This window comes from Candoia aspera, chromosome 1 (assembly GCF_035149785.1).
Source record: "Candoia aspera isolate rCanAsp1 chromosome 1, rCanAsp1.hap2, whole genome shotgun sequence".
Taxonomy (NCBI): Eukaryota; Metazoa; Chordata; class Lepidosauria; order Squamata; family Boidae; genus Candoia; species Candoia aspera.
In genome coordinates, this window is record NC_086153.1 from 3,753,669 (window position 1) to 3,781,528 (window position 27,860).

General features: G+C 46.9%; 1 protein-coding gene across 1 annotated transcript in view; it reads left to right on the forward strand.

Moving 5' to 3' along the window:
* DOC2B (double C2 domain beta) overlaps window positions 1–27,860 on the forward strand; it is a 151,990-nt gene that overhangs the window by 45,249 nt on the left and 78,881 nt on the right. The window contains exon 3 of the mRNA XM_063296438.1: window positions 20,304–20,378. Coding sequence (XP_063152508.1) covers window positions 20,304–20,378 — 75 coding nt within the window. The remainder of the gene's footprint in view (window positions 1–20,303; window positions 20,379–27,860) is intronic.

Here is a 27,860-nt window from a genome sequence, read left to right on the forward strand (position 1 = left end):
TCCATAGAGGGTCACAAGGAAACCTTGGCTTGCATGATGCTGATCTTTGTAGGTAGAGGCACATCCCAGCATTTGAATATCTTTTCCAAGGCCTTCATGGCTGCCCTACCAAGTGCTAGCCTGTGGCATATTTCTTGACTCCTTGTTCCTTTCCTGTTGAGAGTTGATCCTATCAACAACTAAAAAAAAAAAAGATTTGCTGTGCTTGTGGAAATCTTAGTTTAGATGTTGTTTCTTGCATGTGAGTAGTGCCTCTTTCAAAAACTTGAGCTTCCAATATGGAAGGAACGATGGGGAATTATACAAGGGTGTGTGTCTGTGTGTTTTTAGTCTTCCTACATCCTGACAATACTGAGATGGATCTCCCTCCCCTTTCAACCTGTAATGGTATGTGGGAAAGACCTTGGGAGACGGGGCAAAGAGATGCTGCCTAGGGAATGGTCAGATAAGAGAGAATTGTACTTTCAGGCTTGCAAGATTCTGTCAATGTAGCTTTCCAATAAAGTAGAATTAGCTCATCTGGTTGTGCTTCCTGTCTGGCCTACCTGGTAAGGCTGACATCAATCTTGCAAGTCTGAGAGTACAATTCTCCTGTCATCTCCTTTGCAGCCCAAGAAACTAGGGAGGGTCCCTTCCGAGCCTCTTTCTCCCCCCATTATGCAGTTGTGGGCTATGTTCCCTGTTATCTGACCATTCCCTAGGCAGCATCTCTTTGCCCCGTCTCCCAAGGTCTTTCCCACATACCATTACACAACCACAGGTCCAAAGACCTTGTGCATTGATTGATGCTGGGCACTGCGTAATAACTGTGGCAAGGGATGGGCCTTTCTTAGCTGAAAAATCAACTGACCCTTATCTGAAGGGGAGAAGCATGGGCCTCAGTGATAGATGTGCTAGGGATCTCAAGGTTACATTAACGTAATGCGTTCTTCACAGAGCAGCCCTTGAAAACCGTCCAAAAACTGCAATGGGTCCAGAATGCCAGCCCGTGATCCCTAAGTGGTGCTGTTCAGAGGGTCTACATCACCCCAAATGGACTTGTTGCCAGTTGCTTTCAGTTTGGAAAAAGGACGTAGACCCTTGCTTGTTCACTGATTCCTGCACAGTCCGCACAGTGAGCTTAGCTATTCAGTGGGACATGTTTTGAAAAGAGACATTCTGTTTTTCTGTGGTGGCACTTTTACTGTGGCATCTACTGCCCTCCTGCCCCTTATTCCAATTTTGCAGGAGGCTTCAAGCCTTTATCCAGCTTGTAGATACAGGAAGCGATAAAAAGTGGGTGGCTCATGAACTTTAATTTTTTTTTTAACCTCCCGTCTTTCTTTCTGAGTTTGGAACTTTGCTGTGTAATGGCCCTTGGTTCCAAAATCTGTTTCCTCTGCCACGTCTGCAATCTCATTTTGCCCGGGGTACAGCCTGGAAATCTTACCAGCTTAGGACGCCATCAAAAGACAAGTAGCTGGGCCACCTTGTGCCATGCTGTTTCCTGTTTATTCTCTTGCTGACCCCAAAGATGATTACCTGTAAAACCTTTTGCTGGTTGCAGATCATCCCTCTCCATTTTTTCTTTAAGCCTTGAAAATAACCAATTTGTTTTCCTTCTTCTTGCCATCAAAAGAAGTATCATTTATATCACTTCTGATCCCCGACTGTTTTTCTTTTGGATGCTAATACGCTTCCCTTCCTTTGCCTCTTCTGTAAAGCTTAAAGTTCCAAGGGGGGGCACAGGAATCATAGCTGGTGCACATGGCAGGCGTGACTTCCCTTCCACTTTCTTCCATTTGTCTCCTCTCCTCTCCTCCAAGGTTAACGCTTGATTTAAATGCTGGGCAATTTAGAAGCCGACCAACCATCCTTGGAAGCATCAGAGTTAAGAATTAGGGCCCTGTTCAATCTGAGTGGCTAATCCAGCCTCTGATTTCCTGCGGTGTCCACTAAAGAGCAGGGCAGAGCCTTCTCTGGCTCTTACGCCCCGGCAGTTGATATTCACAGGTATACTTCCTCTAAAGGTGGAGGATCCATTGAGGTGGCATGACAAGGAGCAGTGACAAATATGCAGAGAAAGGCAGTGGCAAACTTAGACGAGATCATGAAGGACAAACATCAGAAGGGTCAAAGAAATCTTTTTTCCAGTGAGAATGTGTAGCTGTGAAAGCTGGAGATGGAGGGGGAGAGAGAAAGAAGGAAAGAAGGTAGACACCTTTAAATGACGGGTCTCTAACCTTCCCCTGTAGGAAATTCTTTTCCTAGTCTTTGTTGTGCTTTATTTCCCCTTATTGTCTTTGTTTCATCCTCTTTTCAACTGTAAATCTTGTAAATAGGATCTTTCCCTCCCTCCCTCCCTCCCCCTTTTCTCCATTCCCCTCCCTCCCTCCCTCCCTCCTTCCTTCCTTCCTTCCTCCCTCCCTCCCTCCCTCCCTCTTTTCCCTTCCCTCCCTCCCTCTTTCCTGCCCTCTTTTCTCCATTCCCCTCCCTCCCTCCCTCCCTCCCTCCCTCCTTCCTTCCTTCCTTCCTTCCTTCCTTCCTCTTTTCCCTTCCCTCCCTCCCTCTTTCCTGCCCTCTTTTCTCCATTCCCCTCCCTCCCTCCCTCCCTCCCTCCTTCCTTCCTTCCTTCCTTCCTTCCTTCCTTCCTTCCTTCCTTCCTCTTTTCCCTTCCCTCCCTCCCTCCCTCGCTCCCTCCATCTTCCTTCCTTCCTCCCTCCCTTCCTCCCTCCCTTCCTCCCTCCCTCCCTCCCTCCCTTCCTTCCTTCCTTCCTTCCTTCCTTCCTTCCTTCCTTCCTTCCTTCCTCTTTTCCCTTCCCTCCCTCCCCCTTTCCTGCCCTCTTTTCTCCATTCCCCTCCCTCCCTCCCTCCCTCCCTCCTTCCTTCCTTCCTTCCTTCCTTCCTTCCTTCCTCTTTTCCCTTCCCTCCCTCCCTCCCTCTTTCCTGCCCTCTTTTCTCCATTCCCTTCCTTTCCCACCCACCCTCCCTCCCGCTATGCTTAGTATAATGTTTTTGCAACTGGGGCTAGGCCGTTGGGTGCACCCAGGTCTGCTTTTGACTCCTGGCAATGGCATGAACCAGCACCACCCTCTCAGCCTGTCCCCAGGGACACTGCGTAGCTCTCCCAAGGGCACCCCTTTTGTCCCATCCACCTCCTTCCTGTCTTGTCTTCCCCTTCTTCTACTCCCGACCCCCTTGCTGATTCTTCCTACTCCATCATCCACTCGCACGACCTGCCCCAAGCAACTGAGAGTTTGCTGGCTGTTAGCCTTGGCCTGGCCGGGGGCTGATCGATGGGTTTCTCTTGCAGCCCGTGGCACTTAGTGAGTGTCTACCTCCTTTCTCTCTCTCTCTCTCCCCCTCCATCTCCAGCTTTCACGGCCATGTGTTCTTACTGGAAAAAACATTCCTTTGACCCTTCTGATGTTTGTCCTTCGTGATCTTGTCTAGGTCTGCCAACGCCTTTCTCCACAGGATTAATCTCCTCCTTGTTCAACAGCACCCTGTCCATCTTTATCTAAACTCTGCCACCTTCACCAATTGGCCATCAACTGTGAAGCCAGTCAGCCCGCTGGTTGGCATTAGCAGCGCCCTCTTCATATTCATCTTCATGTATTCTTCATTACCCTGGATTTTTTCGGTTTCTATTTTTACTTTCATGAAAGCTCTTCTGAGTATTTTTTTTCCCCTTTGGACTAACGTAACGGTGACATCCACCTATCTCAAATTATTAGTGTTTCTCTCTCCCATTGAGGTTCCAGCTGTCATCGCTTCCTGCTGTTCTCCTAATATATTTGCTATTGTTAAACAGATGCAGAGAAAGCATCTGTCTTTATCTCTTTCCGTTTCTTCAGACTAATTTCTTACAGTCGCTTGTTGTTCGTAGTTAAGCTTCTACAGTTCTGCTACATCCATAAGCTTTGCTGGATTTTACATTCTGCCATAGTCTGGGCCGGTGTTTCTCAACTTTAAGATGGGTGGGCTTCAACTCCCAGAATTCCCCAGCCAGCATGGCTGGCTGGGGAATTCTGGGAGTTGAAGTCCACACAACTTAAAATTGCCAAGTTTGAAAAACACTGATTTACAGAATCTTGAATAGGAGGTTGGATAATGGAGAAAAAGGAAGACTCTAAAAAAGATGCCTTTGCTTTATTGATTAAAGCAAAGACACCTTTTTTAGGGTCTTTCTTTTCCTCCATTATTATTTATTTATTTATTTATTAAATTAAATTTATATCACCGCCCATTGTGCAACTCTGGGCGGTTTACAATAAAATGACACTAAAAACATAACCACCTAAATTACCATTAAAATATAAATAAAAATAAATGTAAAATCCAAGTGGAGATGGAACACAATCACTAAGAGGTGCTATGGCGCCAGCCATCCCCAGGTGGAGCTATCACTCTCCCCGTCCCAAGCAAGGCGGCAGAACCAGGTCTTCAGTTTCTTCCGGAAGTCCCAGAGCGAGGAAACCCGTCTCACCTCCGGGGGCAAGGTGTTCCAAAGGGCGGGCGCCACTGCAGAGAAGGCCCGCCTCCTGGACCCCACTAGATGCAATTCCTTTGCTGGTGGGGTCCGCAGCATGCCCTCCCTGCCTGACCGGGTGGGACGGGTCGACGTTATGGGGATGAGATGGTCCCTCAGGTAGCCTGGTCCCATGCCATGTAGGGCTTTAAAGGTGATAACCAACACCTTGAATTGGACCCGGAAGCAGACTGGCACCCAATGCAGCTTGTGTAACAGTGGTGTCACACGGGCTGATTTTACAGCACCGGTAACTGTCCGCGCAGCCGCATTCTGGACCAGCTGAAGCTTCCGGATGCTCTTCAAGGGTAGCCCCATGTAGAGCGCATTGTAGTAGTCTGTATGGGAGATGACAAGGGCATGAGTGGCTGTTTGGAGGGCATCTCAGTCCAGGAATGGGTGTAGCTGGCGCACCACCCGGAGATGTGCAAAGGCCCTCCTGGCCGCGACTGCCACCTGCTCTTTGAGCAGGAGTCGCAAGTCCAGGAGGACCCCCAGGTTCTGCACTGGCTCCGAATGGGGCAGTGCCACCCCATCCAGAACCAAAGATGACAACTTCCTGGGACCCGAGGGGCCATCAATCCACAGCCACTCTGTCTTACCAGGGTTCAGTCGAAGCCTGTTGTTCCCCATCCAGGCCCCCACAACTCCCAGGCACCTGGAAAGGGTGGAGACCACATCACTTACTTCACCCGGGTTGGAGATATATAGCTGAGTATCATCGGCATATTGATGATACCTCATCCCGTGGTGACGGATGATCTCGCCCAGCGGTTTCATGTAGATGTTGAATAGGAAAGGAGAGAGAACCAAACCCTGCGGCACCCCACAAAGGAGGGGTCAAGGGCCGGATCTCTCCTCTCCTATCACCACCGACTGGGACCGGCCCTGGAGGAAGGAGGTGAACCAGCACAGAACTACGCCATCCACCCCCAACTCCCTGAGCCGTCCCAGAAGGATACCATGGTTGATGGTGTCGAAAGCCGCTGAGAGATCCAAGAGAGCCAGGATGGATGCACTCCCTCCATCGCACTCCCTCCAGAGATCATCCATAAGTGCGACCAGTGCCGTTTCTGTCCCATATCCTGGCCTGAAACCTGACTGAAAGGGGTCCAGATAATCCATTTCCTCCAGAATTCTCTGGAGCTGCAATGCAACCACTTTCTCAACCACCTTTCCCAAAAAGGGAAGGTGGGAGACAGGGTGAAAATTGCCCAGTACAGTGGGGTCCAAGGATGGCTTCTTGAGGAGGGGGTGCACCAGTGCCTCCTTAAAGGCAGCCGGAAATACCCCCTCCCTTAAGGATGCATTAACCATCACCTGGACCCAACCACAAGTCACTTCCTGGGCTGATTTTATCAGCCAGGGAGGGCATGGGTCAAGCTGACATGTGGTTGCATTCACAGTCCGGAGGATTCTGTCCACTTCCTCAGGCCCAACAGGATCAAACCGTTCCCAGATAACAGGGTAAGTACATTCCCCAGGCATCTCCCCAGACTCCGCTTCATGCTTAGAGTCCAACTTAGAATGGATCTGAGCAATTTTATCCTGCAGATGCTGTGAAGACTCCTCCGAACGGCCCTGTAGGGGGATCCCTGAATCTACCTGACCCAGAAGGGATCGAGCGATCTTAAACAGGGCCGTCAGGCGGCATTCTGTGGATGCAATAAGAGCGGAGAAATACCCGCGTTTTGCCACTCTTACCGCCACAAGGTAGGCCTTAATAGTGGCTCTAGCTTGTGTCCGGTCAGATTCAGTCTTCGTCTTCCTCCAGCGATGCTCCAGGCGTCTCTTGACCCTCTTCAAAACCTGCAACTCCTCCATAAACCACGGGGAGTGACGGGTTGAATGAGGCAAGAGAGGTCGCACAGGCGCGATCCTGTCCAAGGCCCCAGCTGCGGCCCCGTTCCAGGCCGTGGCTAGGGCCTCCGCTGGACCATGCAGCAGGCCCTCGGGAATAACCCCCAGCTCCCTCTGAAACCCTACTGGGTCCATCAGTTGCCTGGAGCAGACCAATTGAATGGGTCCCGGCCCCCTGCGGAGCGGGGTGGCACAATAGAATCACAATAGAATTATCCAACCTCCTATTCAAGACAGAGTTAGTTTAAATACAAAACGCTGAGCCTGGGAATTGGATGTAGAGATGCCCTACGATGCTCCAACCTGTGTGTAAAATCTAACTTTGAACCCTCCTCCTTGCTTTCCCATTTAGGTACAGTATGTATGTTTTTCCTATGTAATTATTCATTTTTGCCAACGAATAAAGCAGAACCTTGAAGGAATCGTCTTCAGATTGTTCCAAAAAGGGGTGAAGCTGAAGACAGTTGAATGAGGGCGTCATGACCCAGGAAGTGTGCCTTGGGTATCACCTTCCTGTCTCAATCGCTGGGCATGATGGGTGTTGTAGTCCAGTGTATCTGGAGCATGCCAGCTCAGGGAAGGCTCATCTGGGGCATGGATGAATAACACATGGGCACCTGGATGTTGGCTAGGATGGCCAAGGGGGATGATCAGGCAGTCCTAAATGACTGGGAGATTCTCTTAATATAATTGCTTCAATGTCCTCTGTACAGAGCTGATTGCTAGACCGTCTTCCTTGGACTTATATCTGCGTCTCTGTCTCCGTTTCAAACACCTTGTGAAGATCAGCCTGTTTCATCTCTCGTGCCAAGCTCATTCCAGAGGCTTTTTTAAAGGCCTTCCGTCCTCCCACGGGGCATATTCAAGGGCGGAGGGACCTGTAACCAAATGTTGCAGTATTTGGTCCTCTCCTCCCAGGACTTTTACATTTCCCCAGGACGCTATAAGGAGAAAGGAATGGTGATCAGACAAGCCGCACGTCTAGTTCCCCTTTCTTATCTCTTGTTTGCCGAAAAGGATTTTGTGACACCGGCAAATGTCAGTGCTCTTCCAAGCCTCCTGATTCTGCCCTTGCGTGTCCCGGGGGCTCTGTTTTAATCTGTCTCTGGCAGGACTCCCTGCTTGAGACGGTTAGGGAAAGAGATGAGGATGTTTTATTAAGAACTTCATCCGTGCAAGGCCTATTCAAGGCTGCTTTAGCCTGAACACGTCCATCCCCTGCAGAAAATTCAGCATGTGAGGATCTTCCGTCATTGCCATCTCGACTTTCGCCTTTTCCTTCTGGGTTTTAAAGGATGCTGTGGCAAAATCTCTCCGCAATTTTCTTCCCCTGCTCCGGGAAGCTTCTCTTTGCTTACACTATGCTCAGGAAGCTTGGGAAATTCTTTCAAATTTCTCTGGGATGGTTTTTTGCTGACTTTAATGTTGGAGGTGAGGGAGAAAATCCTGGAGTCCTTGGGTTGGAAGGGATGCTATAGGTCCTCTAGTCCAGGGTTCCTCAACCTTGGCAACCCTAAACTGTGCGGACCTCAACTCCCAGAATTCCCCAGCCAGCAAAGCTGGCTGGGGAATTCTGGGAGTTGAAGTCCGCAGAGCTTAGGGTTGTCAAGGTTGAGGAACCCTGCTCTAGTCCAACCCTCTAGCTGGGGCAGGAATCCAGATACCATCCCAGACTGATCATCTGACAAAGAAATCATCATAAATCCTTCCTGATTTTCCCTCTAGGATTTAATGGAGGAATGGGAAGCCAAAAGATCCGAAGAGAGGAGATTGCAAAGGGAAGGACAGGTTAATGCACACACAGATAGTACAACCACCTTATTATCACAAAATAACTGTAAGAACATTTTCCACTAGTGGGGACAGTGCGTCTGTAACAAACTACAATGACACTGAAATAAAGGGAGTCCTCATTGAGCGACCACAATTGGGACAAACAACTCGGTCATTAAACGAAGCGGTTGCTAAGTGAAACCGCAACTGTGCTTACGATCTGACTTCAGCTTTCCTTTGTTTTGCAGACCTGCAGAGGTCATAAATGTGAGGGTTGGTGGTAAAGTTACTTTTTCATCACCACCCTAACTGCAAATGGTCACTAAATGAGGCAGTTGCTAAACAAGGATTACCTGGAATAACTCATGTGCGATGTTGTAATCGTATAAATGCCGCAGTTAGATCATTGTATCAGGACATCAGAGACGGGTCATGGCATTTGCATGATTGCAGCATCACGCGTGTGTCATCATTTGCCCCCCTCCCCTGTGAATGCCCAGGATTAGGGAAATGCCCCCCGGGTGGAACCTTCTGCTCTTAATTCCTCTTTTCCTACAAAGAAGGATTGAAAGCTCATTCCATTTCATCAAATGGACAAGAATGGCCGTATTGTTTTTCTGCAAGGCGCAGAGCCCTGGAAATGAGAGGGAAGGGGGGAAAAAAACGGGATTACAAGAAATAAATTAAATATGGTGGTGATCGTGGCATCCATTGCAATGACTTCTGTAGGTTTTTAGGAGGGGAGATTTCCAAACCTGACTGAGCGAAAGCAACTTCCTGTGTCCACCATCCAAGCATGTTATTCATTTATTCTTTTGTTATTCTTTACTCATTTGTTTTCTCTTTTTCTTTCTTTTTGTGCCTCCCCCCCCTTCCTTTTGGTTGCTTCTCCCCTCCCATCTTCCATTCCGCCACATTCATTTCATTTCTCGGCTGGGAGAAACAGATGCCCCATGCTCACTACCAAAAGGTAAGGCCTGTTTTAGCCATGTACAAGTAGTCCTCGCTTAACAACCATTCATTTAGTGATGGTTCGGACTTATAACCTTGCTGAAAAAAAACTACTTTTGACTGGTCCTTACACTTATGACCATCACAGCATCCCTGCAGTCATGTGATCACAATTTGGGCGCTTGGTAACCAGTTTGCATTTATGACCATCACAGCATCCTGTGGTCATGTAATCACCATTTTCAACCTTCCTGGCCAGTTTCTGGCAAGCAAAATCAATGGGGAGCCACATGTTTCACTTAACGACCACATGGTTTGCTTAATGCCCACAGCGATTTGCTTGACGACTGCTGCAAAAAAGGTCATAAAATCGGGTCAGATTTGCTTAATGAGCTCTTCACTTAGCAACTGAAAGTCTGGTCCCAGTTGTGGTCGTTAAGTGAGGATTACCTGTAGCCCACTTAGTGGCCTCTCCAGCAGGACTGTTTTGATTGCCAAAATGTGCTCCAGAGAACCCAGGGATGCTTACTTGGTACTGAACAGCAGCAACTTAAAACGGCTGCATCAGTTCCTGGGAGCATGCGGCCATGCAACAGCTGCCGCTGCTATGTCATCCCCGGGGTGGGGGGGTGGGCGGAATGACTGTTTTTTAAATTTGAATGCGAAGACCCGGCTCTGCTGCCTTGCCTGGGGTAGGAAGGGCAATAGTTTTTCCTGGAGGTGGCTGGCACTGTAGAGCCCTCCTCACTGAATTAGATCTTATCGCAACTTGGATTTCATACCTATTTTTTTATTTATATCTGGCTGTTCGTATTGTATTTTTATATGTTTGTGGTTATAATTGTTAATTTTATTGTAAACCGCCCAGGGTCCCCCTTTTGGGGGAGATGGGCGGTGATAAAAACCTGAAAAACAAACAAACAAACGAACAAAAGCTTGCAGACCGACACTACATGAGCATTCCTGCACCCTCTGAAGCCCATTTGGAAACTGAATTGAAAACGTAGCGCAACCTGAATACCGGTGAAATGTCGGCCTGCAGAGCTAAGAGAATAACTAAAAACATAGCCGGAAAATCCATCGCAAAGAAGAAATGGGTCCAAGCTGTTGGCGAGTCTTGAACAGGGAGAGGGCCCATCCATTCAGTTGCCTCTGTAATGTCTGGGATTCAGCCCTGGGAGGAGGTCTGCAGCTCTCCGAATCTTTTAAAGCAGCCTGAGACTCAAATGCATGCCGGGGCGTGTGTTACGGAGACACAGATATATGTGTGGAAATTAGAGACGAGCGCACACGAGTGCACATATTAGAACTGATATCTCTGTACAAATTATAACGCAGGTTGTTCTCATAAAGAAATGGAGCAAAGGCAAACGAAGTGAATCAAATTTGACAAAAGCCCAGTTCTTGTTGAGAAGGCTGTATCTAGAGCAGTGTTTCTCGACCTTGGCAGCTTTGCTGGCTGGGGAATTCTGGGAGTTGAAGTCCACGCATCTTAAAGTTGCCAAGCTCGAGAAACACTGCTCTAGACGATGTGCTGTTTTGCCGGTGCACTCGAATTTTGGAGATTTCCAGCTTCCCATCACCCTCAAACCTGTGCCCTCTTTGATTTATCTTAGAATATTATATTCCTTTCCTGACAGTAGAGCTAGGAAGTTTTCTACCCCCGCCTCCCCCTTTATCATCACAGCATCCTTGTGAGGATGATTAGATTAAGAAAGGGTTGTGGACTCTGTTGCTTCATGGCAGGGTGGGAATTGAACCTGGCTGGCTCTTCCCAGCCTAGCCTGGCACTCTAACCTCTACACTGCAGTGTCAGCAGAATTGGCCAATGGAAATCATGCTGTCTGGTCCCCTCGGGCTGTGAGCTCTCTCAATCACTTCTGCGTAAGGTATTTTGTACCATTCCAGAATCACCTTGTGGCCCCTTTTTCTCACCCTGTCATCTGAGTTTCGCAATGAACTGATTTCTCTTTGGAAAGGTCTACCCTAGTTGTATGTGTATACATTTATTTGCAGCCATAGGTTTGAGCATATACAATTGCAACAGTCCATATCAGTTCAGTACTTCCCCTCTACAATTAATGCCGCTGCTTGTCAACATCTGCTTTCCTATCTTCCTGGCGGCCATTGCAAACCTTGTTTTGCTACGTGTTCATCAACATCAGTCGACGGAAAATAGATTTATTCTCCCAGAATTAGAATGATTCAGTTGGGTTAACAAAGGCACGATGAATTTAGCTCTGGGTTCCTGATATAATTTGCAAAATATCTGCCCTAGTTTAAGGTGTAAAGTTTGCTAGAGCGGAACGGTTGGGCTCCCCGTCAAACACACCATCAAGAGTCCGGTTTGTTCCAAGATACCAGACCTCACCGGTGTCTTCCAAGGTCTCGGCTCATCCAAGTACCGGTTAGCCCCATGGCACTGCGGATTGCCAGCTTGGCACAAACTCACTTAGCCTTCTGTCTTGCAACAGAGCAGTTTGACCTGGGAATTGTTCTCCTCTTGCTTCCCAATGTTAGCCTTTTAAAATAAATTGGCCCTACTTTTTGCTTGATGTGGTATTGATAAATATGCAGTACCTGAAAGACACCAGATGCAGACATGTTCGCTGTCCTGGTGGCTTGGAATCCAGAGGGGAGATAAATATTTTAAATTTAAAAAATGGCAGGCAAGACTCTTTGGCTTGCTATTTCCTGGTATTTGTAGGAGAGGTGTGCTGCAAGAACCCAAGTTGCACATCTGGATAGAGGCTGCCGATTTCTCACAGCTGTGCCCCAAGATGCACTCATCTATCTTCCCAAATTTTAAAACCAAGACCGCCCCGCTGAGCAAAGCCTATGTTTCTTGGTTGCTCCAGAATGCGTGTTCATGTATTCTTTCTGTTTTGCCTTGAGATTGTGACAGCCAGGTGCTATTACAAAGTGCTGCTGTGCAAGTATGTGTGTGTGTATGAGCATGTGCTCACATATCGTTGTGTAGGTGTGTGTTTAAAGGAAATTGATGTGACTCAAAGAGTTTCATTCAAGCAGGATCCAGCTGAATCGCCCTGCAGCAAAACAGATGCATCTGAAAAGCCACATCACAGCACCTGACATTTCAAATGCTCTCAGTATTTCAACAGGGGCTGAAAAGGCTTTATTCTTAGGTTCTTTAATACTTCATCAAAGGCTCACTTTTCCATGAAGCTTTCACTTTCACCCCTGGGCCATTGTGACTAAGGAAAACTTAACCTAAACACCTGGAATGGAAACACCTATTTTTCCCACCTAGCCCTGCCTCCCTGCGCAGAATTTCAATGGAGAAGCTTGTAGGAGGAGAACCGTGTTAATCTATGGTAGCAAAAAAATCTACAGGAGTCCAGGAGCTCCCTTTCAGACGAACCCGTTTTATTAAAAGGCAGAAGCTTTCATGAGCTCTGGTGTATTTCATCAGATGCATGGAGTGCTTCAACCAATGTAGAATTTAAGTTGAGATGAGGCGGGGAGAGGGAAGAGAGATGCCAATGCAGGTTACATGTGAGGAAGGTGGCCAGAACCTGATTAATTAACAATTGGACTGTGCTCAAACCCCAGTGTGTTTGTTGAGAACTGGGAAGTTGGTTCAAACTGGGAAGTTTGTGAACAACGTGCCTGAGCTCAAGCTTCTAGCCCTCATGGCTTGCAAGATTGCAATATTCTATTTATTTATATTATAAGATGCAGGCAGGAACAGCATGCACTGAGCAGCCCAACCAAGCGGCTGGCATTGTGTACAGGAACATCTGTGCAGTGTATGGGCTGGACCCTCCCAAGTCCAGATGGGAGATTCCACAGAGGGTCGTGGAGAATGACAGGGCTAAGATCCTGTGGGACATCCAGATCCAGACGGACAGGCAGGTACTGGTCAATTGACCAGACATCGTGGTAGTAGACAAGGACCAGAAGACAGTGGTGGTGATAGATATAGTGGTACCAAGTGAGAGCAACATCAGGAAGAAGAAGCTGGAGAAGTACCAGGGCCTGAAGGAGGAACTGGAGAGGATGTGGAAGGTGAAGGCCAAAGTGGTCCCAGTGGGGAGAGCTGGGAGAGGGGCTCCAGCAGATCCCAGGGGCAACATCAGAGCTCTCTGTCCAGAAGAGTGCAGGGCGAGGAACAGCCCAGATCCTGCACAGAACCCTCAAACTCCCAGGCCTCTGGTGCTGGGCCCGAGGCTGAGGAAGACACACACCACCCATAGGGGTGAGAAGGGAATTTTTTACATCCATCCATCCATCCATCTCTATCAATCATCCATCCATCCATCCATCCATTATCTATATCTATCCTTATTAAAATTTTAAGAAGATAAAAACTAACAAGAACTAACATTTAGAATGAAGAGAAAAAAAGAAGGAAATTAAAAAAATAAAGCCAAAAAGTGCAGGAAAAAAAAGCAGCAGCAAAATTGCATTATGCTAGAGGGAATCTGATGACGTTCTTCCCAGCCATGATGAAAGATGGGAGTTTTTGCAGTTGGTCTCCATTATAGAAGTCACAGACTTCTTCAGGATGCAGAATTTTACAAGCAGGGCCCCTGAAAAATTCAGAACGGGAGCGCCTGGGGTAGGGGCATCTGCAGAGGGAGGGGGTCAAAAAAGCCAGCAGTGCAATTGAAGCCCCACCCCTTTTTGCATGTCACCTGTGAAACGGGCAGGCCTTAATCACATGGTGGTGGCTGCCATTTTGACTTTTTTGACTTCCCTCCCCTGCAGGCACTCTGGTCCAGAGAAATTGGGAACAAGGCATATGTTTGTAAAAAGCAGGCAGTGATGTGGCTCCTGAAAAGGCGCATACAGTTTTAGGTTGCATCAGTGGAAACACGATTTCCGAATTGGTTTGGAAGTTAAGAATTAGTTGGTTAGACCAAATCTGGAACAGGTAAGAATTGGTTTGGTCAGACCAGTGTTTCTCAGCCTCAGCAACTTTAAGCCGTGTGGACTTCAACTCCCAGAATTCCCCAGCCAGCCATGCTGGTTAGAGAATTCTGGGAGTTGAAGTCCACATATGTTAACGTTGCCCAGGTTGAGAACCACTGATTTATATAGTACAGCTGGAGTCTGAATGAGGATCAGCAAAAGTACAGTGTCTGCAATATGTCACCAGAGGGTGGTTAGCGGTTGATGGCACCTCTTGTTCCAGAGCAAAACAAAATAATTTAAATAGAGATTCCTGTAGGGTTTTTTTTTATTAAAAGGCTAAGCCTTGCAAGCTGAAATTGCATTTCTTGCCCTGACCCTTTGGAACAGCTTCCCCACTGAGATTCAGAGGGCCCCCACCTTATTAGCCTTCTGTGGGGCTGTGAAGACCTGACTATCCAGCCAGGCATTGAGCTAGGAGAGAACTGAGTCCAGTAAATATGCAGGTAGTCCTCGCTTGTTGTTTATTCATTCAGTTGCTTCCGACTCTTTGTGACTTCGTGGACCAGCCCACGCCAGAGCTTCCTGTCGGTCGTCAACACCCCCAGCTCCCCCAGGGACGAGTCCGTCACCTCTAGAATATCATCCATCCATCTTGCCCTTGGTCGGCCCCTCTTCCTTTTGCCTTCCACTCTCCCCAGCATCAGCACCTTCTCCAGGGTGTCCTGTCTTCTCATTATGTGGCCAAAGTACTTCAGTTTTGCCTTTAGTATCATTCCCTCAAGTGAGCAGTCTGGCTTTATTTCCTGGAGGATGGACTGGTTTGATCTTCTTGCAGTCCAAGGCACTCTCAGGATTTTCCTCCAACACCACAGTTCAAAAGCATCGATCTTCCTTCGCTCAGCCTTCCTTATGGTCCAGCTCTCGCAGCCATATGTTACTACGGGGAACACCATTGCTTTAACTATGCGGACCTTTGTTGTCAGTGTGATGTCTCTGCTCTTGACTATTTGATCGAGATTGGTCATTGCTCTTCTCCCAAGGATTAAGCGACTTCTGATTTCCTGACTGCAGTCAGCATCTGCAGTAATCTTTGCACCTAGGAATACAAAGTCTTTCACTGCTTCTACATTCCCTCCTCTATTTGCCAGTTATCAATCAAGCTGGTTGCCATAATCTTGGTTTTGTTGAGGTTTAGCTGCAAGCCAGCTTTTGCACTTTCTTCTTTCACCTTGATCATAAGGCTCCTCAGTTCCTCTTCGCTTTCAGCCATCAAAGTGGCATCATCTGCATATCTGAGATTGTTAATATTTCTTCCAGCGATTTTAACTCCAGCCTTGGATTCCTCAAGCCCAGCATGTCGCATGATGTGTTCTGCGTACAAGTTGAATAGGTAGGGTGAGAGTAGACAGCCCTGCCGTACTCCTTTCCCAATCTTAAACCAGTCAGTTGTTCCGTGGTCTGTTCTTACTGTCGCTACTTGGTTGTTATACAGATTCTTCAGGAGGCAGACAAGATGACTTGGTATCCCCATACCACTAAGAACTTGCCACAATTTGTTATGGTCCACACAGTCAAAGGCTTTAGAAGAGTCAATAAAACAGAAATAGATCTTTTTCTGAAACTCCCTGGCCTTTTCCATTATCCATCGGATATTGGCAATTTGGTCCCTAGTTCCTCGGCCTTTTCTAAACCCAGCTTGCACATCTGGCAATTCTCGCTCCATGAATTGCTGAAGTCTCCCTTGCAGGATCTTGAGCATTACCTTACTGGCATGTGAAATGAGTGCCACTGTTTGATAGTTTGAACTTTCTTTAGTGTTTCTCTTTTTTGGTATGGGGATATAAGTTGATTTTTTCCAGTCTGATGGCCATTCTGGTGTTTTCCAAATTTGCTGGCATATAGCATGCATTACCTTGACAGCATCATCTTGCAAGATTTTGAACAGTTCAGCTGGGATGCCGTCGTCTCCTGCTGCCTTGTTATTAGCAATGCTTCTTAAGGCCCACTCAACCTCACTCTTCAGGATGTCTGGCTCTAGCTCCCTGACCACACCGTCAAAGCTATCCCCGATATTATTATCCTTCCTATACAGGTCTTCTGTATATTCTTGCCACCTTTTCTTGATCTCTTCTTCTTCTCTTAGGTCCTTGCCATCTTTGTTTTTGATCATACCCATTTTGGCCTGGAATTTACCTCCGATGTCTCTAATTTTCTGGAAGAGGTCTCTTGTCCTTCCTATTCTATTGTCTTGTTCCACTTCCACGCATTGCTTGTTTAAAAAGTCCTCGCTTAGCAACAATTCATTTAGCGATGGTTCGGACTTACGACCGTGCTGGAAAAAAAGGCTTTATGACTCACACTTATGACCGTCGCAGCATCCCCTGCGGTCACGTGATCACAATTTGACCACTTGGCAACCAGTTTGCATTTATGATTGTCGCAGTGTCCCATGGTCACGTGATCACCATTTTCGACCTTCCCCAGCTGGCTTCTGGCAAGGAAAATCAATGGGGGACAGTGCGATTCGCTTGACGACCACCACAAAGAAGGTTGTAAAATCGGTTGGATTCACTGAATGACTGCTTCGCTTAGCAACCGAAATTCCGGTCCCAATTGTGGTTGTTAAGGAAGGACTATTTGTAGAGTTGGTGGGATGTTGTGGCACTGTGATGACGACTTTTGTGGTGTTTTGTGAATTTATATTTATTTTGATTTGATGGAATGTTGCTGTGAGCCACCTGGGATGATCGTGTAGATGATGGGCAGCCAAATCACATTTCTAAATAAATAAGTAAGAGGGCCTTTCTGCTTCCCACCATGAAATATTCCCTGGATCCAGATATTGTAGGGCTGACAACCAGTGCGATCTGCTAATACTGGAGCCGAATGTGGTTTCGATGCTCTTTCCCCAGGCCCAGCAAAATCTGTGGGCTGCTGGTTGTTTCAGCTCCCCTTCTCACTGGTGAGCACCCACGTCTGCAAGCCAGGAAAATCTGCTTTCCCTGCCCATGGGAGGAAGCAAGGTGCCATTCATTTAGCAGGAGACATGAACCTTTCATTCACTGAGATCCTTCTGTGTCGAGGAGGGCTCTCTTCGTGGTTCTGTTTGCTGCTGTTTGAAACTGCAAGCAACAGTTTTAACAGTGTCATAAAAGGTGTCTTCTGTATGATTTTCCAGACCTCTGGGCTAGTCCAATGTTTTTCAAAGTTTCAGACATGTGGGCTTCCACTCTCAGAATTCCCCAGCCAGCGTGCTTTAAGATGGGTGGGGAATTCTGGGAGTGGAAGTCCACCCATCTTAAAGTTGCCAAGATTGAAAAACAGTGGGCTAGTCTAATTATTACACTATGGCGCCATTTATGTGCATAAAACTTCCCCAAATAGACTGGAGGTTCCTCTAGGCTTTCAAAAGGTAATAAATTCCAGCCCAAGAGACTAGGGAGGGTCCCTTCTGAGATGCTTGCCACGTCCCCATTCCTGCTGCGGGCTCAGCTGCCTCTTATCCGACTCTTCCCCTGGCTGTGGCTCTTTCCCTGTCTCTCAAGGTCATTCCCACATAGCGTCACATGGCCTGATCCAGCCACGCTGCTTTTTTCGTCTTACAGGTTTTTTGAAAACAGTGCAGGGGGTGTGTGGGTGTAGAAAGTGTGGTGTGGAAAGATCTTGATTTTCTGTTGCAACTGAGCTTCATTCTCTTCTGTGGCAGGGAGAGCAGGCAAGGAAGGAATGTTTGCAGGCCCTTTCTTCTACTGCTTGCCCATGGTCTTTTTCTCTTCCCCTCAAACAACCACACACAGTAATTTGTTGATTCTGCTGCAACTGAAGAATCACCTTCTGAAGAAGCGTGCTGCTGGGGGATTCTGGGAGTTGAAGTCCGCCCATCTTAAAGTTGCTAAGGTGGAGAAACGCTGCTCTAAAGCAATGCCCAGTAAGCAGAGGGTCTGCAAAATAAAGATGCCCCTGGCTCTTCCTATGGCAATCAGAAGGCCCCAACTTCATAATGATCACCAGAGATCGATGGAGAAGAGGAGGTGGAGAGGAAGAAAAATAATTCCTCAATCTGATATTTTCCCAACCTTGGACGTATCTTCTTCCAAGTGGGGAGAAAATAAATCCAGCGATGCAGCACAACAGTCATTTGGAGCAACCTTTCTTGCTGTGATCCTGCTGGATCGCTAATGTCAAGATAACACACTGGCAGATTTAAAAAATGAAACATTTCCCCATGGGGAAAAACTAAGCTTGTTTTCAGGCTGGCAAAAAGCCTCAAAATCCGGCTTCTTTTGAGGCTCACCGTGGCCAGTTCTGTGAACTGCGTGAGGCTTTTAGTATTACGTTTTCACGTTTCCCTCCTGCATTTTCTCCAAAAAGCTCGAAGCACAGTTCTGCACAATGGGAAGAAGGATTGGTTGGAGTGGGCAGAGGGCCAAAGGAGATTTGGTGAGCTTCATGGTAGATTTGAGATTTGCTCTTGAACCTCCAGAGCAGTATTGCTCAACCTTGGGCACATGAAGATGGGTAGACTTCATCTCCCAGAATTCCCCAGCCAGCCATGCTGGCTGGGGAATTCTGGGAGTTGAAGTGTACCCATCTTCAAGTGCCCAAGGTTGAGCAACACTGCTCCAGAGCCCTTGACAGACACCTGAGGACAGGAGATGTCTTTTTTTGGACCCTGGCAAATTGTTCCAGCAGACTTTGGGAATTACAACCAGGTATGTTTTATTTGCTGGCACTCAGCAGCGATGCTGGGATAAAACAGAACAGGCTTGCACATACACAGTTATCAAAAATGCCAGAGCCCTGCAATCTGGTATCTCAAGACATCATTCTGTTACTTAAGCCCAGAATTAATTCTGAGTTGGAACCAACCCAGCATTAACATCCAGAACAGCAACAAGGGTGTAATTAATTATCTAGGTGCTTATTGCTTTCTGCTCACCACTAGGATTTGAGCTGTCTGTTGACATCTGCAGAAACAAAGGTGGACTGCTTGGAAAAGCTTGAAAACACCTCACCTGTTCCTCTTCTGCCGTTTCCTGAGATGAGGGTGCAACCCTGACACCCCCTTCCTCCTCATTTTTATTTTGCTCCACGTGGCTTCTTGATGTTGTGTAACTCAGAAGGTTCTGCTCCAGCCATTTGGAATAAAATCTTTTGGATTAATATTCCAGTATCAGCAGGCAGCGGTCTTGTGACCTGTGGCAGCTGAGATGCTAAGCGGGGTCGGTTTTGGTTAATCTTTGGGTGGGAGACAACCAGGGTGGTGGATTGGAGCTGGAAATCAGAAAATATCTCAGAAGAAGGCAGCAGCAAGTTACTTAGATATTCTGGCCAAGAACATTATATGGATGTGTTTGTGAAGTCATCAGAGGTCAAGTTCAACTGATGGGGTTGTGAAGTGCCCCTTCACTGCTCCCTAAGGGGGCTGGAAAATCCCTGAGGTGCTGTACATTTAGGGGATTTGAATCAGAATTAGATTCGAGGGCATTCCCTCCCTCAAAGTCATTTGGAATGAGAGGACATGGTCTTTTAAAATCCACTTTTGTGAGCACTGGCCTTCTTCATTCATAAACTACACCCCCTTCCCCAGTGTTTCTCAGCTTATTGTAACTTGGGTTTAACCTTGGTTTTCCACTGTTTTTACTCTGTGTTGACCTAGCTGTAGTTTAGATTAGTTTGATTGTTTTTGTAAACTGCACTGGAATTTTCTGTAATAAGAGATTGTGTGGAACTACTTTGAATGAATGAGGAAGGGAGGGGAGGGGAGGGGAGGGGAGGGGAGGGAAGGAGGGAGGCAGGACATTCCTAAGGTATGTGTTCATTGTTCCATAAATGTCAGCTCCTAAGGAAAGAAACAAATTTCTAGGAAACAGCCAAAGAAAATTACAGTTGTGATCTTTCTTTCCCACCTTCACTTTTTCTGCTTCCTGGCTGGGATATGGATACCCAGTTTTGTCCCTGGCTGGGCCGTAGCAGGCACTTCTTCACCTTATTGCAGTGTCTGAACTGGGTTCTTGAATCAGGACTTCACACCTCTTCCCTTTTTCGGCCTTTCCTAGGCTACAGCCTCTGCGATAGGCACGCGTTTAATCTACTCCCCCTGGCACAATAACAGCCGGCTCTTGGGGCGGGTGGCATAATCATTAGACAGACACGAATGCACTGTGTAAACAGGAGTGGATAAATTGGTTTTGCCTGGAATAAATCAGGTGGAGACACCACGGGCTCTGAATAACAAAGAGGATGGGGGGGGTTGCTTCCCCCCTTCCTTTTAGGCTGATAGCAGGTGGAATTTCCCTATGATTATCTGTTTTTCTCTCTTTTTCTTAAGGGCCTGAAGCCAATGGACCATAATGGACTGGCTGATCCATACGTGAAATTGCACTTACTCCCTGGAGCCAGCAAGGTACAATAGTCCATCTCATTTATTTACATTGTTGGAGCACATCACTGAAGCTATTTTTCTAGTGATGGTATTCAATGCTAGACCCAGATGTTGTCGGCTTCCCCTCCTCTTAATCCAGGCATCCTCATGAGCAAGGGCAGATCAAGATCAAATGCTGGCCAGTGCACAGGATATTATACAATGAGGCATTGCCTGGAAAAGACAAAGAAGGGGAGGGGAGAAGTAAGGGCAGGAAGGCAGGAAGGCAGGGGAAGGAAGAAAGGAAGGAAGGGGAAAGAGGAAGGGAGGGAGGAGAAAGAGAGAGGAAGGAAGGAGGGAAGGAGGGAAGGAAGGAAGATGGGGAAAAGAGGGATGGAAGGAGGAGAAAAGAGGAAGGAGGGATGGAGGGAGTGAGGGAGCGAGGGAAAGAAGGAAGGCAGGCAGGAAGGCAGGGGAAGGAAGGAGGGAGGGAGGGAGGGAGGGGGATGGGGAGAGGAGAGAAGAGGAGAGGAGGAGGGGAAAAGGAGGGAGGGAGAAAACAAGAGGGACTTAAATTAAAAGAGGGGAGGGATGGGATGAGCATAAAAGTCTTTGTTGTAAAACCAGATAGACAATGGAAATTATAACTGAGGGAGGTGATGGGGGCTGTCTTGTACTTCCCCACTGAGAATGGGAGGCTGGACTAGATGTCCCTGAAAACTCCTGGTAACTTTGAATTTCTCTGTCCCTCTGTATGGGAAAGATACATAAGAAGGAACCCTTTTGATGGACATCCTCTTTGGCACAAGAGTTTGGGGCTGGAATTAGAAATATTATGTAGAAGCCAACAAAGACATCTTTGGGAGACCCACAGGCTTCAGATCAGGGCTGTGTGCATGGGTCTGTGTGCAAAAATTCAGATGTGTCCATGGCCACGTGACCAAAGCGTCACCCCTTCAATGCACATAAAAACACGGCAAGGTTTTGAGTGTGTGGTCAGGGCCGCCATCTGGAGTATTTTGGCCCTCCTGCTCTAGATGCTGCCAGAGTCCAGTTTTCAGCATTCTTACCTTCTGGCCATGTTAGCTAGCATAAAACCAGCATTTAAAAGCTCTTTCAGAAATTGGCAACACTAGGTCAGTGAATCCATAATCCCCCCACAAATTAAATAATAATAATAAAAAAAAAGAACTGGCCAGACTGAAGTCACCACATCCAGATAAATGTTGGACTTTTTTGAGAAGATCTCATTTGATCTTGGGGCAAGAGGGCTGAAATATTGAGCTGTCTTGAAGGGTTTCTCTTGATTGAGTTTAGTTGGCATTGCCATGAAGGCATAAAGTCAGCAGAACGCTGGACTGTTTCCTTCCCCAGCGGGCTGCCCACCGGTTCCCTGGGACCGCAATGCTCAAAACTCGAGTCCATTGTGGTTCCTAACAATTCTACTACATCCTTCAGGTGAAAGAGCAGAATATGAATGGATACAGTATATTAGAAAAAACAATTTGCATGGGTGAGTGGAGAAGGATATCGAAATTAAAAAGGCCTCTTGAATCTTCCCATGTTGATTAGTTGTCGCGTTATGAACGATTGCCTTTCTGCGGGACCCTGTTTGAAATGTTTGCCCCTCCTGTCCTTTGCTTTAAGAGAGTTTTATTGCTTTCGTCAAACACTGGGGAGGATTTTGCAAGATGGTAGCTGCGGAGTCACAGTCAAATATTCACGATGTGCATGGGATTCAAAGTCTGCAGGGTGGTGAGTGCTGCATTGTAATCAAAGCCCTGCCTGCCCCTTTTGGGTATGTGGATGGTTGCGAAGTTGCATCGGCCCTCTTGCAAATTTTGCCCATTCCCCTGCAGAACCTTGTCTGCTCCCCTATACAGGAGGGGACTGTTTGGATCCTGCCCTGTTTCATCTTCCCCAGCAAGAGTGGGTGAAATTATTCCAAACACGAAAAGGTGGGAATCGGTACAGACCCAGGCGTGCACCTGTGTGTGCCAAGAGGCTTGAGTCTCTCACTTCCAACTCTCTTGAGGCTGAGAAACATTGTGGATTTTTCCCAGTTGCATTGCAAAACTGCCCAGCCTTGCCTGCTAGTTTATAAATGATCATGGAATTTCATTTTGGGAAGCTTCTTCCGAAGACTCTTCAGGGTCAAGGAGGGGAGGCACCTTGATAAAGATGGAAAACTATCAGTAGCCCTTGGGGGGAGGCGAAGGAGGAGGAGGGGGAGAAAAGAAGGAGGAGGAGGAGGAGGAGGAGGAGGAGAAGTTACAATCTGGTACGGCATGCAGCCAACCTTGGTTGATCTCAAAAAACTAAACAGGATCAGATCTGAGTAGTACATGAATGGGAGACCACCAGAAATCCTGGGATTTCCTGACTGGGAAATCAAAAAGGCATTTCTAGAAGAAGGTCCTGGAAATCCACTTCAGTGTTGTTGCCCAGAAAAATACATCAACGGGTCCATGCAGTCCCCAAGAATCAAGCTCGATTTCAAAGGAGGCTTTATCGTCTCCCTCCCTGGTGCATGGGAATTTTCTGCAGATGAATGGGTCCATCATCATCACAAACCTGGTAGGTAGCTGAAATTATCTGGGGAGGTGCATCTACTTGCAGGCAGGCTCGTCTGAGGGAAGCTGCATTTGGGCATCCTCTCCTCCCGGAAATTTTTGAGGTGAATGAAGTCTTTGCTTCCATCCTCACAGGAGAAAAATCGCATAAGATCCCTGAGCTCCTGTTCCCAGGAAGGGAAGCAGATGAACTGAGTCATTTAGTGGTAACAAGAGAAAAATGAATGTCAACAAATCACCAGACCCTGATGGCATCTACCCAAGGGTTATTAAAGAGCTTAAAGCTGAAATTGTGGATCTTCTAACCCAGTGTTTTTCAACCTTGGCAACTTTAAGATGTGTGGACTTCAATGCTCATAATTCTCCAGCCAGCATGCTGGCTAGGGAATTCTGGGAGCTGAACTCCACACATCTTAAAGTTGCCAAGTTAGAAAAACAGTGTTCTAACTAAAATATGCCAACTGTCTCTACACTCAGCTTCAATGGTTGAAGACTGGAAGGAGGCCAACATAACTCCAATTTTTAAGAAGGGCTCATGGGGACATCCAGGAAATTATAGGCCTGTCAGTTTAACATCTGTTCCTGGGAAGATAGTGGAAACTGCTATTAAAGATAACATTGCCAAACATCTGGAGACATGGCTTCACTAAGGGAAGGTCTAACTAATCTACTAGAGTTTTTTGAGGGTGTTAATAAACATGTGGATAAGGGGGAGCCAGTAGACATCATCTACTTAGATTTTCAAAAAGCCCTTGATACAGCCCCTCATCAAAGACTTCTCAGTAAGCTTAACAGCCATGGAATTGAAGGGCAGCTGGCTAAGCCACTGATTAAAGAATAGAAAACCAAGGGTAGGAGTAAATGGACATTTTTCAGAATGGAGGCGTGTAACTAGCGGTATCCCCCATGGTTCAGTCTTAGGACTGGTGCTTTTTGACATACAGGTGGTCCTCATTTAGCAACTGCAATTGGGACCAGCAACTCTATAATTAAGTGAAGCGGTCGCTAAGTGGGAAATCTCACGATCGCGACTGCTTTCCTTTTCCCCACTTCCCCACCCTCGGGAATGCTCACCCCAGTGCTGGGATAATTAGCAAGAAGGGAATTAAGGTTTGTATTTACATTCACTGGGGAGGAAGGGGTTGCGAGAGAATAAGCAGGCACACAATAGGGAATACACATTGAAAGCAATGCCCTGGCACCAACAGCCCCGAGCGCACTTGGGGTTGGGAGCCTGGAGTGCACTACGCAAACATCCTGGTGTATTCCCCATTGTGTTTCCTGCTTACTCTCTTGCAATCCCTTCCTCTGCAATCTCTCCACTCTGCAAGTGGGAGGAAGAAAAAAGAAGAGTCAGACACAGGAGAGAATCCCTACAGAGAATGCTTGTCTGTTTTTTTCTCCCCCCCCCCCCACCGCTAGTTTAAGCAAACTCTGCTCTGGTGGGGTGGGGTGGGGAGAAAAAAACCCCAAGCAATCTCTGTAGGCAATCTCTCCTCTGCCTTACCCCATTTTTTTCAACGTGAGCAACTGTAAAGCGATGCACATTGTGCCAAAAATCCTAACTAGACATGCAGAGTAACGGGATCAGAGCTAGCAGTGACAGATCAGGAAAGAGGTGTTGGAGTAATGGGAAATAGATCGATGAAGGTGTTGACACAGTGTGCATTTGCTGTGAAAAAGGTCCACAGCATGTTAGGGATAATAGGAAATGGTATGGAAAATAGAGATGCCAGTATCTTGTAGAACCAACACTACTTCCTCCTCCTCCTCCTCCTCCTCTGAAGGCCCTCTGCTGGGAGACTCATGGGCCTCCTTGGGCAGTTGGTGGGCCACTCAGAGATCAGATGGTAGACTAGATGAGCCAGGAGTCAGATCCAGCAGGGCACGGCTGATGTTCCTATGCAATGCCTACTGTTACATCTTCCAAGTGCCTATTAAAGTCCTCTCTCTTTCCTCAGGCCTTCCCTGTACATACACAATGGCTGTTCTGCTTTTTTTGCATTAGTGCCTTTTAGCATTTCTGTTGTTGGGCTCTTCCAGGTTTACAATTGTGAGAAACAGTTTACCATCTGGGCTGCAAAAATTGATTCAGCCACCAGATGGCAGCAAAGAGCTAACATTTTCTGCCCTCTAGTGGTCAACCAGATTGTCTATTTGCATAGACCCACTTAATCTGCTGGGTGAAACTCATCTGGATTCCCATTTCATTTTGGCATTAAAGTCTTGATTTTTCAACCGTGGTAGAACTTTATCATTGATTGATAGATTGTCATTTTGAAGCAGTCCTTCTATTTTAATCCTTTGCTGCAGAAAGCTTGCATCTGTTCAACAGCCTTATGTTGCTTTTTGTAACATTGCAGAATGCCCAATAAATTTGTCTTTTGAAGTGGCGACCCCCCCCCCAACAGAAAGAATGCATAGACATTTATTTATAAGTTGTGGGTTATTTTATTTATTTTTGCTCCAGGTTTCTGTAAAATACACGGGGAAGTATACGCTTGAGCAAAAACGCAACTAATTAATTGGGTAATCAGTTTCCTCCCTCCCAAAATTCATGGTATTAAAACAAATAAAAAAATACTTCCTCCTTCTTCCAGAAGCTCAGAGTGGTGTTAATGAGTAAATATCACCCACTTTATCTTCATGACAAGTCTTGAAATAGGTTAGGCCAAGAGATGATGACATGCTGGAAGTAAATTAGTGACAATGTTCTGGATGTGATCTGATGCTAATCAAATACGCATAAAAATAACAAAGGTAGACAATCACAGCCCAGCCGACTTTGATATGCTTGCTTAAACAAAATTACTTGCTATTAATATTGGCAGCTTCCCTGCCTTCCCTCTGTCAGTGTTTCCGTGATTTCTTTCCCTTTCTTTGTATCGATGTTTCTCAACCTTAGCAACCTGAAGATGCGTAGATGCTTGGTATGCCCTGCCAGCCCTACAAGGTAGACCAGATCTAGAAACTGACTCCACAGGACGGCTAAAACGACATTGTGGGGAGAGAGCTGAAGCAACAGCATCTTGCGAGTCAACTGTGTTTTTTCTCCCCTCCCTCTTACTGCCCCTTCCTAATCCCATCTCCTTTCCTGGGGCTCTGCTCTGGCTCTTTCTCAGCCTTGACAGCTTTAAGATGGGTGGACTTCCACTCCCAGAATTCATATGCTGGCTGGGGAATTCTGGGAGTGGAAGTCCACGCATCTTCAAGTTGCCAAGGTTGAGAAACATTGCTTTGTAATTTATTTAACCCAAAAGGGGAATATAAAATAAGAGGAACTTTATTTCTCTGCAGTATTTCTACCCCACTGACACTCAGGAGGATTCCCAGGGGTTTACAGACCCGGTGATGAATGAGTACCTTCCTTGATCGGTTAAAAACGCTGCAAAAAAGCTTTGTTTCAACTTCCTTTCCAAAGATTGCTGCTGTTCTCTCCTGTAATCCCAGGGCATAACCAAGAGAGGTATTCTTGCCTATCCCTGGAAGAAATGGCGGTGAGGCTTAGAAAGAAAGAGAAGAAAGGCTAGACACAAACTATCGGCCTTGTGCAAACATTCTGGGGGAAAAGAGAGTGAAAAATTTCCAAGAGAATCAGCTGCAAGGAAGTTACTAACAGAAGAAAGCTGGGTGGCTCCTTTCTCCGTCTGCGGGATTCTGTACCCCGACCCCTAATTCTTAGCAGTAACACTTGTGGAAGAAAATCCATGTAAACCTTGTTTTCTTTATCATGTTCTGCAGTTAAGGGGCTTGGTGCAAACACACACACACACACCAACACTTATTACCCATGGGATAAATGAGGCAGATAGGTCATTTCTGTTTAGAAGAGGCAGCCTTGCACATATCTCAGCGCCAAGCCATAAAGGGTTTGACTTACGACCATTTGTTTAGTGACTGAAGTTATGACAGTGCTGGAAAAAGTGACTTGTGACCGGTCCTCGCACTTACGACCATCACCACATCCTTGCGGTCATGTGATCAAAATTCAGATGCTTGGCCACCAGCTCACACTTATAACAGTTGCAGCATTCCAGAGTCATGTGATCACTGTTTGCAACCTTCCCAGCTGGCTTCCGACAAGCAAAGTCAATGGGGAGACCCAGATTCACTTAACGACCGTGGCAAAAAAGATTGTAAATCAGGTGTGACTCACTTAACAACCACCTTGCTTAGCAACAGAAGTTCCAGTTCCAGTTGTCATAAGTCGAGGACTACCTGTATAGGATGAAATTATAGTAAACCATTATATCAAATGGAAACATAAGCATGTGATTGGAAGTGGTCCTAAGAACGCAGGAATAGCCTTGCTGGATCAAGGGCCATCTTAGTCCAGCATTTTGTTTCTGGGAGTGGCCAACTGGATGCCTGGGGGATACTCACAAGAGGGGAGGGAGACACCTTGTAGCTAACATTTGGAGAGAAGCTGTCCCCAACTTGGAGTTAACACCGAGTCTGTTTGCCCTTGATAGACTCATCCCCCATGAATTTAACTAATCCTTCTCTGAAGCTGTCCAAGTCCAAGCCATCACCACATCTTGTGGCAAGGAGTTCCACAGGTGAATTACGATCTTGTTTTAAAAAATGCACTGCAAGGGGGAGATTCGTTCCACTGTAACGTTACATTAAAAAGTACTAACACTTTTTGGATGCTCCTTGAAGGAATCAATGCCCGCTTAGAAACCCAGCATGCTTTATCCTTCCTGCTGTTGCCTTGGCATGCTAAACATCTTGCCTTCACAAGGGCTGCGTTCCTCAGCGGGTAAAAGATGATAAAGGGAGCCAGGAGCCCACAAACTTTTGTCAGCTAGGTTCTTGTTCATCAGTTTCATCGCAGCTTGTTATCTGGAGAAGTGGTCCAAACATTAAGAATGCAGATGCGCCCCTTTCCACTTTACATCCAATTACAGTAGAAATTGGGTGTCTGCCAAAGCTGTCCTCCGAACACGGC